This window comes from Sceloporus occidentalis, unplaced genomic scaffold (assembly GCF_023333645.1).
Source record: "Sceloporus occidentalis isolate IW3139 unplaced genomic scaffold, rSceOcc1.0.p SCAF_12, whole genome shotgun sequence".
NCBI classification, from domain to species: Eukaryota; Metazoa; Chordata; class Lepidosauria; order Squamata; family Phrynosomatidae; genus Sceloporus; species Sceloporus occidentalis.
The window spans coordinates 4,204,476-4,222,360 of NW_028316992.1; the positions used below are offsets into that span (position 1 = coordinate 4,204,476).

The following is a 17,885-nucleotide window of genomic DNA, read 5'->3' on the forward strand; positions in this document are numbered from 1 at the left end:
TCCATTTTTAAACTAGCATGATTGTGGTGGGACAGCAGACTGGTGTGATAAAGTCCTACTAAATGCAACACCATTTGCAACTAATTATTCTTTTTGGCAGGGGCAAGTGAGTGTCCCATTTCTAAATAAGCTAACTTTTCAAAGAGATCAGCAGCAAGGGCAAGGTCAGTAGCTGGTACCATTCAGTTCTGATATTTTTCTTAGTATTTTCCTTCCCTCATCCCCACGAAATGCTAATACATGTAATGTTATATTGCCAGTTATAGAACAATATATGCTGATTGGGTAGCTGTCATAACATTATTGCATTTCCTTAAGAAACATTGACACCAGGCTTAATCCCTACTAATGTACTGTGCCCTGAAATGCATATGGGATTGCTGCATTACAGGAATGTGTGGCGCATGCTAAGCTCTTTTGTGAGGCAATCGTGATGCAAGCTCTAGGTTTGGAATGCTGCTCTGCTCTCTCTGGATTCCGTGGGGAGAATGTGGGATGCTTCTGGTCAGAGGTGTTGATGTCTTATATTTTCTTTAGTAAAGTGGTTGCTGGAACACTAAAGAAATTTTACAGTTAATGCTAGCTGCAAAGGAAGAACAGTTTCTGAGCAGCAGTCCCTGGGGACTACTTTAATCCTAACATTTTGCCTGATAAATTAATTCAGAAGTAGGAATCGTGGGGACCTGCAAATATATCTGGTTCCAGTGTCTCGGCCAGCATAGAAAATGATGAGGAATGCTAGACGTTGCAGTCCAACAACATCTGGAAGGCCTCATGTTTCCCACCCCTGGTTTACTCCATTAAATATTTACTTGTGAAGGCTTTTCTCTCCCCCTCCCTTTTGGAAAAAAAGTTATTTTTCTTAACCATCCTGGATATATATTTTGTGGGAAGTGGGGTCTGCATATTTTAAAACAAATATTGAGTGATTCTGTAAATGCAGAATTGAATGGAAATACAGATTACAGTTAGAAGTGTAGAGTTTGCTGCCAAAACAAACTGCTCTAGAAGTTGATGTTGTCATTGTGTGTCTTCAAGTAATTTCTTATTTATGACAAACTAAAGGTGACTTTATCACGGGGATTTTTTGGCAAGATTTATTCAGAGGGAGTTTGCCTTTGCCTTCACCTGAGGTTGAGAGAGAGTGGCTTGCCCAGGGTCACCTACTGGGTTTCAATGGCTGAGCAAAGATTCAAATCCTGATCTTCAGAGTCCTAGTCTAACACTCAAACCACTACACCATCCTGGCTCACTCTCTGGAAGCTAGTAATGATCAATACATGGAAAGGGAATTTCATTGCCTTAAGAGTTTTTGTTTTTTAAAAGTGATACTTGTGTCCTCTTAGATCAGGCCTACCTTGCACAATCTGTAATTCCAAAACCCAGTTTTGTGGGGCCCAAGCCCTCCATTGGTCCTCCAAGGTCACCATGCCCCATTTTTTTTTAAAAGATGTGATTTTCAAGCAATTTTTAAACTATGCAGAAAACCTCAAAATATGAAAGCATAGAAAAACACTCAATTTCATACCATAAGCACCCCAGAAATCTGTACTGCTCCCATATATCTCCATTTTCTTCTGCATTCTCTCTCAAAATAGCAACAGAAAGTGATGCAATCTTATTTTCTGGTGCCATTTTGAAAAGGACTGAAGAGGAAATTTGGCCCTTGGCCTTTATGTTGTTGCCCAGCTGTGCTGTACAGAGATCTTGACAACACTGTTCATGCATTTTGGGCAAGATCACAGAGCCTTCAGTATATTATTGGTTAGCTTTCTTTCACCTGACATAGCAGAGGTATTGATGGGTCTCAATGCCATTTACTGATGTGGTTCCACAGATGTTAAAGTGGGCATGGCACCTGTGTGTACACTCATGAAGCTATGCCCACAGCCTTCTCTAAGTGGCTGACTTTGTAGAAGGCACCATGAGAAGTGGCCCATCTTAGTCCCCACAAGTTTGGAACTTGTTTAATTTCTGAAGAGAAAAACTGTCCTGTGAGAAGAGCTTTAGAGGGCTATTATCTCCACGGCCTGGAAAACATCATCTTGTAAACATTATTTGAGGCATGGTAATCATTTTTAACATTATATATTCTCAGATTTGTTGCTAGGTGCTTTAAAGTCATTTCTGACTTATGGCCTGGATCTAAGGCGAAATGTCAGCAAGAAACTCTTCTAGAACATGGCCACATAGCCCGAAAAACCACAAAAAACTATAGGGTATTCTTGGCATGATTTGTTCAGTTTGCCTTTGCCTTCCTCTGAGGCTGAAAGTGTGACTTGCCCACGCTCAGATTTAGTAAACAGCAGTTTCGGGTGGGGTAGGATAGATGTCTGTAGAAAATCACTTCATGCAATAATAATAATATAATAATAAACCAAGCAACTCTTCATTCATTCGTTGGTTCATTCTTTTTTTGGCTCCTCAGATCAGTCAATCTGTGGCATTGACTACCACATATGAGAGGGAGAGCATGGCTGAACTATTGGCCCTGCCAACATCACTGTGACCCAGCTGCCCTCAACACCACTGTCCACACATTGGGGAACAGATTGGTAAAGACAAGACTTTTTTGGCTTCCCATTCTGATTTACATTCCTGATCTAAGACCAGCCCTATAGTTGGTAGGAGATTTTCAGCCAGGGAAAAAAAGCTGGGAGTAAAATGCATACTCCTGGCATAATCGTGCAAGTGTGTGGAATATTTTCAGACCCATTGCATTCATCCAGGACATAGCTGGTGAAGATCCGGGAATGCTCCAGCCACAAACTATTTACGGGGAAGTTGCATGAATGGTTTTTTGCTGGAGCATTCCTGGATCTTCACTAGATAGATCCTTGTCTGAAAATCTTCAGCACCACCGCATGATTATTCTGGGTATATGCCTTTTACTCCCAGCTTCCTCCCAGCCATCTGAAAATCTCCAGACTTGTGAGGCAGTTGCCTCTAATGGCAGATGCTGGCAGTGCAGGGGACTGACTCAGTTGGAGGACACCCCACGTTGCACACCTTCACCTAGACTGCTGCCCTCAGTCAGGTGCAGTGGAGAGTGCTTTCCTCATGCCTACCAATGTAAAGATAATCCCCAGAACCAGATTTCCCTTCAGGTTCTCGAAACTTGTTGAAATTTCATCACAGAGATCATCTCCATTAATGTCCATAGTAGTACACACTTTGGGGATGGAGGAATATGTATGAGCGTGCATGCACACCTGTGATTCTGCTTTGCAAAGTGGATTGTGAGCTTTGTTGTTCAGGATGTTCTGGGTTTTCTGCTGATGCTGAAGCTTCTAGTAGTACAATGGCATCTTCTGCAGATCTTCAGCTCTGTGGGATTCATTTTGGAGTCTACCCTAATTTCAGATCATGCCAAAATAGCCATTAGCATTTTCCCCCTTTCATCATTTTTGGAAACACAAGACAGCATTTGGCTGCTGCTAAGGAGATGCTTGGTGCTATTTGATAGAGCTTTCAAACTTCTAAGTCATGTTATTCTAATGCTTGCAAGTAGTAGATCTTCAAAGGAATGAGTGTGTGGGTTGTTCAGTAAGTTCTTTTTTTAAAAAAGCCTATTTTTTTTGTTTTTTCCTCTGAACAAACATAAGTTTTCTGCCACTGTTTTCTTTTTCCTGTTGGAGTGCAAACATGAAAACACTCTTCATGTGAGTGAAAATAGTGCTCCTTTAGGTTTAAATAGATATTGTTATTCACCATCTAATGGTCATGCATTTTGCAAGCTTTGAACAGACACATTTCATTATTAATTTATTTGCACAATTAACTAACTTTCAGCCAATTAGTGCAAGAAGTCACTGCAATTGATATCTAATGTAATGTCAGACCAAAAACATTGCTAAGCCACAACTTTAAGTGCTGGTTGGAGAGTTATATTTTTTTCTATTTATTTAATATATTTCTAACCCACCTTTGAACATTAGACCTGAGGTGACTTACAAATAAGCTAAAGAGAGAGAGAGAACCAACCCCACAAACCCATGATAATAAAAACTGAAAACACATTTAAACAAATATCAGTTAAAATAACCTTAATTTTAAAAAGTGTAAAATCTCTAAAAATATTAAAGATAAAAATATTGCATGCATCCATCAAATTTAAATAAAGTCTTTGCTTGCTGGGAAAAGGAGGGCAGAGGTAGTTTAAGTTGCTCTGCTTACTCTGAGCTTCTTTGGTCTGGGCTATTGGAAGAAGAATTAAGAAAAATGTCTCAGTTGGACATAGGATCAACTACTGTTGGCTGCTTCCTTACATAGGAAAGAGATGCAGTTGTTTCGTTTTGTTTATTTGCATGCAAGAACAAGTAAATTGAAAACTTTTCTCTCACTGGGACAGTATAAGAGAGTTGATAATCTTTAGTGACACCCTCTTTTGAAATTTTGTTGTGAACAATTAGCCTCTGCAACAACCTAGGGTGGGGATTTGGGGCACAAAAACATTTTGGTGCAGAAAACATTTTTTGCAAGGAAAGTCCTGAAATGTAAAACATCTCACAGTGGTTGACAATTTTCTCAGTCTGTTGAGACATACTTTCTCTTTCAAGGATGAGAAAATATGTGGGTGTTCTCTACGTGCAAAGTTTAGGAGAAGCCCAGACCTTGTGGGAGCGATACTTTCTTTGGAATACGTTTTATTACTTCCCCATAAAAAGGTGCCTTTTTAATGTAGTCCAGCAGTTCATATTGTATTGGATCGGTCTCCTCTAAGGGGAATAAAAACATCGCACAATATCTATCTATTCATCCCACCTATGGTAGACCTACGAAATTAGCGCAGCTTACATTAATATTGGCTTGTTGTGATGGTTATGTGCCTTCAAGTAATTTCCAACTTATGAAACTCCTAAAGAAAACCTATCACCGGATTTTCTTGGCAAGACTGGTTCAGAGGAAGTTTGCCTTTGCCTTCCTCTAAGGCTTAGAAGCTTTGGCTTACTCAAGGATGCCGAGTAGGTTTCTGTATTAACTTAGCATTTATTTATTTTAATGGGTCTACTCCAGTAGTAATTGTACTCCCCCCCCCCACCACACACACACACTCCAGTGTTTGATGAGTGAGAGAAGATCAAATATACTGCTGGTGTGGTAGTGGAAAGAAAAAAAAAGATACAAATCAATGATGAAATGTAATCAATGCCTAGTCACACTTTAGGATAGCCTTCTCCAACTTGGCAGTTCCCAAATGTGTGGGCTACACATCCCACCCTCCTAAGCCAACTGGCAGGTTTGGGACCACAACTGAAAAGTACAAAAAGAGCCAATTTAAAGGAACAAATAGATTGTGTTCAATAATTTAACAACTACTATTACTACTAAGGAGAGCCAATGTGGCATAGTGGTTTGAGTGTTGCACTGTGTCTCAGAAGATCAGGATTCAATTTCCATCTCAGGCATGAAACCTATTGATGACTTTGGCTAAGTCACACGCTCTCAGCCTCAGGAGAAGGCAATGGCAAACCTTTTCTTAACAAATCTTGCCAAAAAACCCATATGATATGTTCACTTTAGGGTTTCCATAAGTAGGAAATGACTTGAAGGCACACAACAACAAACTTCCTCTTCTTCAAACTAAAGACACCTTTGCTGTATTGTGCCTTCAATTCATTTCTGACTTAAGGAAAACCTATCATGGGGTTTTCTTGTCAGAATTTGTTCAGACTAGGTTTGCCCTTGCCTTCCTCTGAGGCTGTGAGAGTGTGACTTGCCTAAGGTCACCCAATCGGTTTTCATAAATAATTTAAAACAGTTCAGATTAAAAACATGCAAAAACATCAGTGTGTGTTATTAAAAAATGAATACCAGGCATCAATGAAACCATCTGTAGAGTTAAAACTATTTAAAATTTATTAAAAGACAAGCTATTAAAAAAACAACAAACCATGTCATTAGAAGACCATTGCAGTCAATCTCTAAAAGCCTGTCGGAATAGAAAAGTTTCCACTCACCATTGAAAGGACAGCAAGAAGGGCATCATCTGAACTTCCCTAGGGAAGGAGCTCCAAAGTCTGGAAGCAGCCACAGAGAAGGACTCTCTATTGCTTCCACCAAGTGTGTCTGGAAGTTAGTCGGACAGAGTGAAGGACTTCTCCCTAAGTTTTTAAAGCTTCAATAGGCTCATCTAGGGAGATACAGCCTCTCCATTTAATGTTATCCAGTAACTAAAATGTGCTAAAATGCTCTCTAATTATAAATTCAATCAAAATAGATCTTGAGGTCCTCTAAATGTTTTATTTAAATATTCCAAACTATGGTGTTTTGAATTCAAACACATATAGTTGTGTTAGTCTGGAAAATCAGTATGTAAAGGGATCTTGCAGCACCTTTGAGACTAAACTGAAAAGTAAGAAGTTGGTAGCATGAGCTTTTGTAGATTTGAGCCTACTTCCTAAAATGAATTTATGGTATTTTGAGATGGTACCACCGAAGAGTATGAATTTATCTGTGTCTCTTCACCATTCCACCAGGATGTCTGAACATGAATGTCATTCCAACTTTCACAATTATCCTAAGTGTCAAAACTATCAAGAATAGATCTCAGATTTGCTGAGGTTCTTTGAAGCCCACACAACCAAGAGCAGTCAATTTGTGCTTAATTTTTAAAGAGAAAAGTGGTCAAATATAGAAGTGGTACTATTTATGCAATTAGCAATTGCATGTAGTATTTAGACAGAGAGATGGCCAGGAGGAGCAGAATTTGATTATTGAGGTGCAGGGTGGGCTTTAGTGCTTTTGCTGCTGTTCCAACCTGGATTTCACCTTTCCTATGTCTGCTGCTTGTACTGGAAGGAAAACTTCCACTGGCTGCTACTGGTGACTTTCAAACCAGAGAAAAACAGGGCTTAATTTCTGGAGTATTTAGGTGAGGCTTTCATAGTGAAAAATCCTAGGTCTCCCAGATACTCTGTTATCTTAGCCTACTTCATGATAGCTCACGCACAAATGGTAACAAAGAAGTGAGGAGACATACTCACAGAGGACATGATTACAGAAGATTTCAAAATGATTTATCTCCTTTTTTAGGCTGAAGCTATACTAAGTTTTCATTCTAATGTGCAGACTCACTGCAATATATATTTTTAAAATGGCAACCCATAACTGCTCCATCTCAATTTCATTATGTGTTTTCAAAGAGGGCGTACACAATCAGAAGGAGGAATCTGAGACTAAAACAGACACTTGCATTTGTAAAGCTTCCATTTATATGCACAAGCATGCACTTGGTTTCTTTAGAAGATAAGATTCATTTACAATAATTGCCAGTGAATCTCATTTTATGTCTAGTAATTGCCTTTTTTTTTGGCAGCTTCATTTTTAAATGATCGGGCAGCTGCCTCTATAGGAGGTAGAACGAGCTTGGCTCAGATACCAGTTTGATTTTCTGTTAAATTCTCCCCTTCAAAAATTATGCAACAGTTTCCCACAAATCATTAAACTTATGGGTTTGGCCATGAGACATGTCCATTTCCAATACTGACTTTCAGTCTTCTTTGTCCTTCAGTGGGGATTTCATCAGTATATGTTCGTGCACAATTACAGCCAAAGATTGTTAGGGAAATAGAGTAAAAATGGATGAAAACAAATTGGTTGGGAGTAAATGTATCTGATGAAATGGAACTTAAGTGGAGTGTAAATTTTGCTCAGCCTAAATACCCTAAAGGCACCAAATCCCACTTGATCTTGGAAGCAAAGCAAGGTCAGGCCTGGTTAGTACTTGGATGGGAGACTGCCAATGAATAACAGGTGCTGTAGGCTATATATCAGAGGAAGGAACTGGCAAAACCACAACTGAGGATTCCTTGCCCAATAAAATCCTGTGAAATGCATGGAATCCTAAGTTGAGAGGCAACACGAAGGCTTTTGTGTGTGTATGCATGCATGCCTTCAAGTAACCTGTCAACTTTCAGTGATCCCATGAATGCACACACACAGTTTCTGTTCGGAAAACAATATTGGGTATCTAGAGTCTCTCTTTCTGCAGTGGTGGTGATGGTGAAGAGTGTTTGAAAATGTAAACAGGTCCAAAACACACTGCAGAAATAATCCAGTTTGAAACTGCTTTAACTGCCCTGGCTCAATGCTAGCAAATTCTGGGATGTTGCCTATCATTCTGCAGTGTGAGAGTGTCCCTGCACAACTCCGATACAAGACAGAGTAAGAAGTAGGTGTAAAACGAAGAGTTGATTTGCCATCTGTGGATGGAAATTGTGTAGGATTGCAACCTAGGGCACAGTGACTCTTACTTCCAAGTAGACACACATCAGGTTGTATTTGAAAAGGACCATGCATATTGCTATAGAAAGCAGCTATAGAAAATGAATGATATTTGTTCCATTGATATCCCAGCTTTCCTCTCAAGAGCTGAACCAACATGCATAGTCTTTCTTCCTATTTTGCCCTCAAAGCAACTGATATTTTGGCTGGTTTTAATTCCTCATCCTGTGCATGTATACTCAGGAGTAGGGGGTTCCTGTTGTATTCTGAGGGGCTTCCTCACAGGTAGTTTAGTGTGCACTGACCTGTACCCTGAGTAGCAGGGCTGGACTTTGGAGGTTTTTAAACAGAGGCTGGATGACTGTCTGTTGGGAGTGCTTTGAATGTGTGTTCCTGCATGGCAGGAGGTTGGACTGTATGGCTCTTGAGGTCCCTTCTGACTTCAATGATTTTATTATTAGTTAGAAGTTCCTCCTAATGTCCAAGAAAAGAGATTCCATCGCAACATTTGGAAGAACTTCCTGACAGTAAGGGCTGTTCGACAGTGGAACAAACTCCCTCAGGGAGTGGTGGAGTCTCCTTCTTTGGAGGTGTTTAAGCAGAGGCTGGATGGCCATCTGTCAGGGATGCTTTGATTGTGATTTCCTGCATGGCAGGGGGTTGGACTGGATGGCCCTTGCGGTCTCTTCCAACTCTACGATTCTATGATTCTAGTTTGGGAAATATTGACTGCACAGTGGGTCTCATAGGGATTGGCACACAGGTCCTAGTTCAGCATGCTAACCACTGTATCACAGTGGAATATAAATACCAATGGGAGTTCAGTTAGTAATGAGTAAGTGATTCTTCACCAGTTTCTGTGGTCTACGAGTGTGGTGTAGTAGTTTGAGCCCTGGACTATGCCTCTGGAGACCAAGGCTCAAATCCCCACTCAAGCATGGAAACCCACTGGCAGGTCATGCTCTGAGCCTCAGAGGAAGGCAAAGGGCCAGGCCAGCCCCCCTCTGACCAAATCTTGCCAAGAAAAAAACATGATAGGCTTGCCTTAGGCTTGCTGCAAGTCAGAAATGATGTGAAGGCACACAACAACAACAACAACAACAACAACAACTGCAAGCATGACTAAATCACAATGATTTTGAATAATTTAATTAAAGCTGTGAGCTGCGGCCCAAACTGGTCAGTCCTTCTCTTTACCTTCCAAGAGGACTATACCTGGCAGAAGACCTTGAAACCTTTGAGATAAGGAGAATCTGGAAACATCATTACATTAGGATATATACTATATAATGGACAAATTTTGTTATGATTAAGTGGTTATCAACAGATGTGATTAAGAAAGCCTCTTTTGCAGTACTTTCCTTGGTACTTGGAGGTTAAACAGTTTGCATGAAGTGTGAAGATTAATAGGAGCCATCAATCCATTTGAAAAATGAATATTAGAAAAAAGTTTAGGGGTATCAAATGTGGCTGTTGCTGTTGTTTTTATGTACAAAAAGCAAAGTTGGACATAAGACTGAGTCAGTTTTAGAGGTGGGCCCCGGCCTGGAAAACACAAAGTTTGAAAAGTTCCTTTTTTGTATTATAAGCTTATTCGTTTACATTATTATTATTTTTATTTCTCACAATTTATTGAAACCATTTTCTATCAATAAATCTTTTCTCAATCCATTGCCAATCCCCCTATCATTCTAAATTTGTTATAAATTTTTTCTTATAAATTTTCCCTATCAATCCTTTTCTAATTTTTTTGTATTTCTTCTAACAATTTGTTCAGATCTAAAATATTTGATTTTATTTCATCTAATGATTTCATTATCCCTTCCACATGAATCCAATACTGATTTCCTATCAATACAATTAATTCTTCTTCCTCTGTTTCCCTATTATACAACTCTCCAATAATTTTAAATAACTTAGTTTTTAATTTTTTTTCAATATTTCCCCAAAGTATTTGTTTTTACTCTTATTGAAATATTCTATTGCTAACCATTTCTAGTATTTAATATCCAGTCAGTTGCTACAAACTGAGTTCAAAGTGTAAAAATAGCTTGCATTTAGTTTATCTAACAGGGGAGAGGAGAGATCGCCCAGAATCTTGCTTTTCCCAGTAGTCTAATGAAAAAGAAAATTGCTGTAGCATCTCCTAGGTTTTTTGATCTTTCTCAATAATAACTTTGCAATCTTGACCACCCTCTGATGTTGCTTGCCCACATGTGTCCTGGTTTCTATCTCTGAAATAGTAAAGGGTGTGATATTGATGGAGAGCCAGTGTAATACCATGGTTTGAGTGTTGGACTATGACACTGGAGATCAGGGTTCAAATCCCTGTTTGGCAATGCAAATCCCTGTTTGGCACTAGGTGATTTTGGGCAAGCGACACACTCTCACCCCCAGAGAATGGCAATGGCAGAACCACTCTGAAGAAACATGCCAAGAAAACCTTATGATAGGTTCATCTAGGGTTGCCATCAGTTGGAAATGACTTGAAGGCACAACAACAACAATTACATGGTATTGATGATGGGTTGCTCCTGCTAGTGACACTGGAAGAATAGCTCCAATTTGCATCAATGGAAGCTTTTCTTGCAGCACAAGAGCAAGGACTGGCAAAAGTTGAAGCTCTTACCCAGCAAGAGTAATGGAATAATGGCAAAAGATTAGAGGCTCCCCATGCTTCCTGATCCCGATCAGACATCCTGGACCTACTATTGCTTCTTAAGAACCATTCATGCAATTGCTGATTTTGTGAAGTTTATCTTATCTGGTTCGGCTTGTGGAAAAATAGATTGTATTGGATAAAATTCTTGTTAAACTATGAAGATGATAATACACATAGCCCCATAATGGCTGTGTCCTTGCAAAATTACATTGTTATTATGGTTCTTTGCTCTAGTCTAACCCTTTGAGGGTTTATCTCTGTTTCCCTCCACCTACTGATACTTAGTTGTTGTTTTCAAATAACGTGTGCTGATTATTCTGTGCTTATACGAGGACCTAAATATACCCTAAAGAGACCAGATCCTGTCTGATCTTGGAAGCTAAGCAGGGTAACCTCTGGTTAGTATTTGGGTGGGATACTACAAATGAATACCAGGTGCTGTAAGCTACATTTCAGAGGCAGGAACTAGCAAAACTACTTCCCTTACCTAAGAAATCCCTGTGAAACACACGGGGTCACCATACATCAACAGGCAACTTAAAAGAACATTCACACCAGTGGCGTCGCTAAGGTTGGTGTCACCCAGTGCAGTCTGCATCGCCTGCACCCACTTCTTTGCACCTTTGATTAGTGTGATGTGTATTGGTTAGGGGACATGAAATTTTCCTAGATGTTACAAAGACATTAATAGATCCTTTGAAAACCAGGGAACTAGTGCTAATTTGTATGAGCCTTTACAGGTTATTTTTCTTTCAAGGGTAAAGTTGCTTAAAGATTAATCATTTTATCTGACACGCTCAGATTTTGTATAGTGTCACTCCTAGCACTGCTGGAGAATAGTTCTCTCATGAGTGGAGGAGGAATGCAGACAGATTTGTAAAAGTATAGGACATTAGCAAGATATTATTATTATTATTATTATTATTATTATTAAGCTTTATTTATATAAATATAAACAGCACTTTATTTATATAGTGCTGTAAATTTACACAGCACTGTACATACAATGTTTTCAATTAGACGGTTCCCTGCCCTCCGGCTTACAATCTAAAAATATTGACGATGCTGATGCTGCTAATGATTATTATTTCATATCCCATTTTTTCCTAGCATTGGGGCATGAGGCGTCTTATAGAAATTGAAACATAATCTGATAAAGAGTCAAACCAGTAAAGGAAAACACATTTATTTATTTTTTAAAAAATGCTGTGTATACTTGACTATAAGTTGATCTCACGTATAAGTCGAGGACATGTTTTGGGGACAAAATTTTAATATGACTTGTGGGTAATTTGAGGGTAAAACCTAGAGGCATGTAACAAAGGATGTAAAAGATGAAGCAAAGTAAAACAATGCCTAAGAACTTACAAAATTCTTGCAGGCATAACTGTTTTATGTTCATGCTAAAGGCTAGATGGATGAGAGACTAGAGGGGATCAGTGCTTCCATGACAGATTGCACTTTTGCCTTTCACCAGGGGATGATTCCTTTTTCTTTCTTTTTTTTAGTAAGAGTTAAAGTACAGTTTGTACATTGGCCCATGGATAAGTTGAATCCGTTTTATGGGGTCAGTTTTTTGACTAAAATTTCTAGACTTATACATGAGTATATAGTTGCTTTTTCTTACAGAAAGTATCATGAGGTTTTCTTGGCAAGATTTATTCACAGGAGACTTGCGTTTGCCTTCCACTAAGGCTGAGAGAGTGTAACTTGCCTAACATCACCCAGTGGGTATCCATGGTTGAGCAGGGATTTGAACCCTGGTCTCCAGGAGCATAGTCACAATCCCTATATTGGGAGAAAGGCAGGATATAAGAAAATATAACAACAACAACAATCATGCAGTGCTCAAACCTCTATGCCACAATAGCTCATGGGATAATATTTATATCCATTGATTCCGGAATTGTATGTAGGGATTAAGCCCAATTTATTTTATTGGGAGAAATTTAAACCATGCAGTGAACTGTCCCTCTGAAACATAACTAAAAGTGTGCTTACTTTGGATTGGATTGTACCCAGTGCAGACGACAATACCATTTTAATTATTGTTCTTAACTGCTTTTGAGTTGATCTCAACTCATGGTGACCCTGTGGATGAGACATCTCCAAGACTCTGCTCAGGTCCTGCAAATCCATGCCCATGATATCATTAATAGAGTCCATCCATCTAGCATGTGGTCTTCCTCTCTTTCTATATCCCTCCACTTTTCATAGCCTTATTATCTTTTCCAATGAATCATGCCTTCTCATATTAATCCTGTATAATAAGCCAAGGATGTGTTCGCTTCAAAATGGAAATGTGTGTATATATGGGGGGGGGGGGGGGAAGAGGGGTAGGGACTATGCCTTATTCTCAGGAAAGAGCTCAATGGATTTTTTAAAACTTGGAAATGTATTTTATTTATTTAAATCCCACCTTCCTCCCGGTACAGGGATTCATGGCAGCTAAGAAAATTTAAAATAATCCAAGTTAAAAACAGTAAAAAACAATAAAAATACCAAGTTTAAAAAACAATTAAACAATTTCAAAAAGCTAAAAACATTACCTGTTCATTATTGGGGGATGAGATGTGCCAATGCTGAAATAAAAAGGCAAAAAAATAATAATTGCCTGTTCAGTGTTACAGTACTTTGAACAGTTTGAATAGCACTGTCTGTTTGCTCCCCATGGTATTTCCTACAGTTAAATTTGCCATTTGAATTATCTGTTTGTACAGCATCTCTCAGGTTAGGTAAGAAAAATGTGTGGTATGTGCTAGTACAGTGAACCCTTGTTATACGCTGGGGTTTGGTTCCAAGATCCCCTGTGTATAACAAAATCCGTGTATGCTCAAGTCTCATTAAATATAATGACATAGCAAATCGGTGTCCCTTATAAAAGTGGGAAATCAAGGTTTGATATTTGAAATTTATACTTTTTTTGAACATTTTCAAACCGTGTATGCTTGAATCCGTGTATTAAAAATCCCTGTATAAGAAGGGCCAACTGTAATTGTATAAGACACAGTATTTGTTTCTTATTATGTGCCTTCAAGTCAACTCTGACTTGTGGTGACCCAATCATATGGGCTTCTTGGGAAGATTTATTCAGATGAGGTTTGCCATTGCCTTCCTCTGAATATGGCTTACAAGCCTGGTGTAGCTTCTTTTTAAATTGTGTTTCCTAGATCATTTTAGACTTTGGAGCTCCTAAGTCTATTCTGCATGCACTGAGTACATATTGCCTATCTAGTGAATTTATTTGTGTGATGAAGGGGTAGAATGAGAATGAGTGAAGCTCATTTTTAGAGAGACAGGAAATAATGCAAGGAAGAAGGTCTAGTTTGTTCTGCTTTAGGATTGGATAAATGTTTTAAATCTGAAAGGTAGATATGAACCTACTTCTTTATGCTGTTACACTGGTCTGTGTACATATTTTTTATTAGCCCTAAATATTTTGATCTGGTTATTGCAGAATAACCTCTAAATATACTGTATATACTCATGTATAAGTCTAGAAATTTTAGTCACAAAATTGACTCCAAAAACCTGAGTCGACTTATCCGCGGGTCAGTGTAAATACTGTACTGTACTTTAATTCTTATAAAAAAGGAACTAGCCTCTGGTGAAAGGCAAGAGTGTCATCTGGTCTGGAAGCACTAACACCCCTTTTATATTCTCCCATCCATGAAACCTTTAGTATGAGCACAAACAATTATGCCTGCTGGAATTTTGTACGTTTTCTGGCACTGTTTCCTTTACTTCATCCTTTGCATCCTTTGTTACATACCCCTAAATTTTACTCTCGATTAATCCACGAGTCATATCTAAAGCCATAATTTTGGCCCCAAAACCTGCCCTTGAATTACACATGAGGTCAAGTTATAGTTGAGTATATATGGTATATTTAGTAAAGTGCAGAGGTGCATTGTTTTCACACAAGAACATACATTAGTAGAATTTGAATACACCAACTTCTGGAACTCCATATTTTCGTGATGTCTCTCAATGTGTGTACTTAACTTGGGCAACATGGAATCTAGGAAATCCTGGCTACAAGGAAGTCACAGTGGGAAAGAATTTAGTAATTTCCAAAGAGAAATTAAATAGCAGTATAACATTTTTATCTGATAATACACTCCATTTCCCACTATTTTGTGATTTGCTCCCTGCACTGCAGTTTTTTTTATAATAGTGGGCCTCAGGGATTTTCAGGTCCTAAAGTTAGAAGGTTTGAGAAACTCCGGTTTAAAGTATAATACTATTAAGATCAAAAGTTCCAGATTCAATACCCATAAAGGCCAAATATTTTTAAAAATTGTTTTCACTCCTTCTTGTCCACATCCACTGCTTCAAAATGCAGTTTCTCATCCTTTTCTAGGTTTACTTAAGCTCCAAATTGCTAAGAAATCATATTTGGCTGCTAGCTGTGGATTTGTAATATGTAATGTTAGCTCCCAGTTGCATGATAACCTCTCACAGAAATTTCTTTATGTCTTTTCTCGTGAGAAGCCTAATCTAGTCCTTAGATTATCACTGATAGCCATCCAAGCCCAGGTAAGGCTGGAAGTAACCAAGCACTGAGTATCATACCATATCCATATTGTCTAAACGATGAGTCTATAAAGGGCGTGGCTCTCAACAGCTTCATCTGGGATGGGGCATATTGGAGTTTTACTGACCATGCCCTTAATATATACATTAAACTGAATGTTTTTTTTTTAATTTATTGAATAAACACAACAGGTTCTCATGGCTTCAGGTAGTATGTAAAACAGTAAAATTCTGTTCCTGTCTCCTATATATGCAAACAGATGGGTGTGCAGACAAATGCACATTAGGAGCCATTAGAATGAGAGGTCCGTGTCTGCCTCTCATATCTCCATCCATCATCCACTTGGTTCAAGTACTTAGATTTGGAGCAGTCTTCCCCAACCAATGGATCACATTGGCTAGGGATTATCAAAACTGTTGTCCTAAATATCTGGGGTGAGCAAGTTGGAGAAGGCTGCTCTGAGTACCAGGGGTGACCAGTTGATTTTCTGCTGTTGATGCAATGAATCCACTCTCAGTTTTCAGCTGTTCTGGGTTGTTCAGGAGCCATCCAGGTGCAGCTGCAGAAGCAATGGCTATACAACCAAGAATAGCTTTGTCACCCCCCAAACTAGTGACAGGCCCTTGGAATGAGCAAGGGGTTGTTGAGGATATGGGTGACCCAATCAAACCATTCATTTTCCCTGTGGCTGCTCCTTTTGCCCATCTGTGTACAAGTAGATGACAGCAGGGTGCTGTGAAACCTCTGTGTGGCCTTGATTGTATTGATTTTATCACAATAATATTATGATGATGGTCATGTGCATAAATGTTCCTGCCATGAAGAAATGTAAAGCAATTAAATGCTAAAAGAAAAAGACATCAAGATTTTCTGGAACCATAAGAAATGCAACATTGATATTTCATGGCTGATTTTTCCATGGCTGTGTTTGGCGTTTGTCATGCTAAGGTACAGGGAGAGGAGAGAGGATAGGGTGGAATGGGAAACAGAAGAATGCAACTTTGCCTGTTTGTTAAGTATGTTCACCCAATGTATAATGGTTTTGAGACCTCTAGCACTGTTTGTACACTTGTAACCTCAAAAGCAAACCCATTTGGAAAATGAAAGTGAGGTTTAAAAAAAAGAAATATGCTGCTTCTTCAGGGATGCTCAACAGACAGAAAATGTTGGTGCTAAGTAATGTCACTCCATCATTTCGAAATACATTGTGGAACCATGTACAAAAGAAGTCTGAATTGATTTTTGAAGCAACCAAGCCTTAGCCATATATATATATATATATATTTAAAAAGATGTATGTTTGTCTCCCTCATGTAGAACGTGCATCTTTAGTCTCTTCGAAGACCCACCTGTGACTGGACCTGTAGTCTGCTGGTTCCACTCTGGCACTAAGCACAGCCAAATGAATCCACACACAGTGAAGAGATGCTTCAGCAACCCAACTAAGTCAGAAATGGTTAAAGGAGCTCTCTCTCTCACACAGCACTAGGGGAGATAATCAGAAGCAGTAAGTGGCAAAAAACATCAGGCAGTAATGACAGATTTTGCTATGGCTTATTGTGCATTTGCTGCTACAGCTTCACACCAATCCCCCATTCCACCCAAAAGAAGCCATACATGCCATTGATAGCCTCATTTTATACTTTTTTGGCTAGCAAGAGAGTTTATATAAGAACCACCTATCCATATGACCTAATTTTCTTGTGTCCTCCCTCTCCCATTAATTAACAAAGCATCAGTCCCTTTGGTGCTGCCTAACTCTGCCGAATGCTTCCTCTCACAGTTGCCATCATTTACTTCCGCTGCTGAATGATGATGATAATGATGACGATAACAGTGTATTGTGACCTAAAGTTAATATCGCTTGCTGCTCCTTTGCTTGTTATTGTTAAAGAACTTTAATTTTTTTAAAAAAAGAAAACTTCAGTAGGCCAACTGTGCAACTAATCTCGGCTAACTACTTCACAATAAGGCAGGCTACCTCAACACCAATAAAATTTTGACATTACCCATGTACTGTTGTGAGTGTGTATTCTTGACAGATTTTTATAACCAGTAATGTATATAATGCATACCCAGACCAATCTCTCCCCAGCTAATAACGTGTGCTAGTCTCAGAGGGTGACTTTACACAGGTATTTAATAGATAATGCGCTTCATATGAAAATGCATGTGTCCCCTTCCTAATAAATGGAGAAGACATTATAGATGGCTAATTCCTAGGGCCTTCTCACATTATGCCATGATTCCACTTTAATTGCCATGACTACATCCAGTGGAATCCTGGGATTTGTAGCTTGGCTAGGCACTACAGGAGTTATCTGGCAGAGAAAGCTAAATATTTCTCCTTGAACTGCCAGTCCCAGGATTATATAGAACAGCATTATAATTGTAAAATGTGAAAGAGCCCCTAAAGAGGACTGATTAACCATTTTCTTCCCCTTTCAAAAGAAGTATGAA

The 17,885-nt window shown here is 38.9% G+C and overlaps 1 protein-coding gene across 4 annotated transcripts in view; it reads left to right on the plus strand.

Annotated features, from left to right (window-relative positions):
* The window catches only part of KCNS3 (potassium voltage-gated channel modifier subfamily S member 3), a 58,041-nt gene extending 40,618 nt beyond the window's left edge, over positions 1-17,423 (plus strand). For all 4 annotated transcript variants that reach the window (XM_089477834.1, XM_089477832.1, XM_089477833.1 and 1 more), the window contains one exon: positions 16,743-17,423. In XM_089477834.1, the coding sequence (XP_089333960.1) occupies positions 16,743-16,780 (38 nt within the window). In that variant the 3' untranslated portion in view covers positions 16,781-17,423. The remainder of the gene's footprint in view (positions 1-16,742) is intronic.
* Positions 17,424-17,885: the final 462 nt, after the last annotated feature.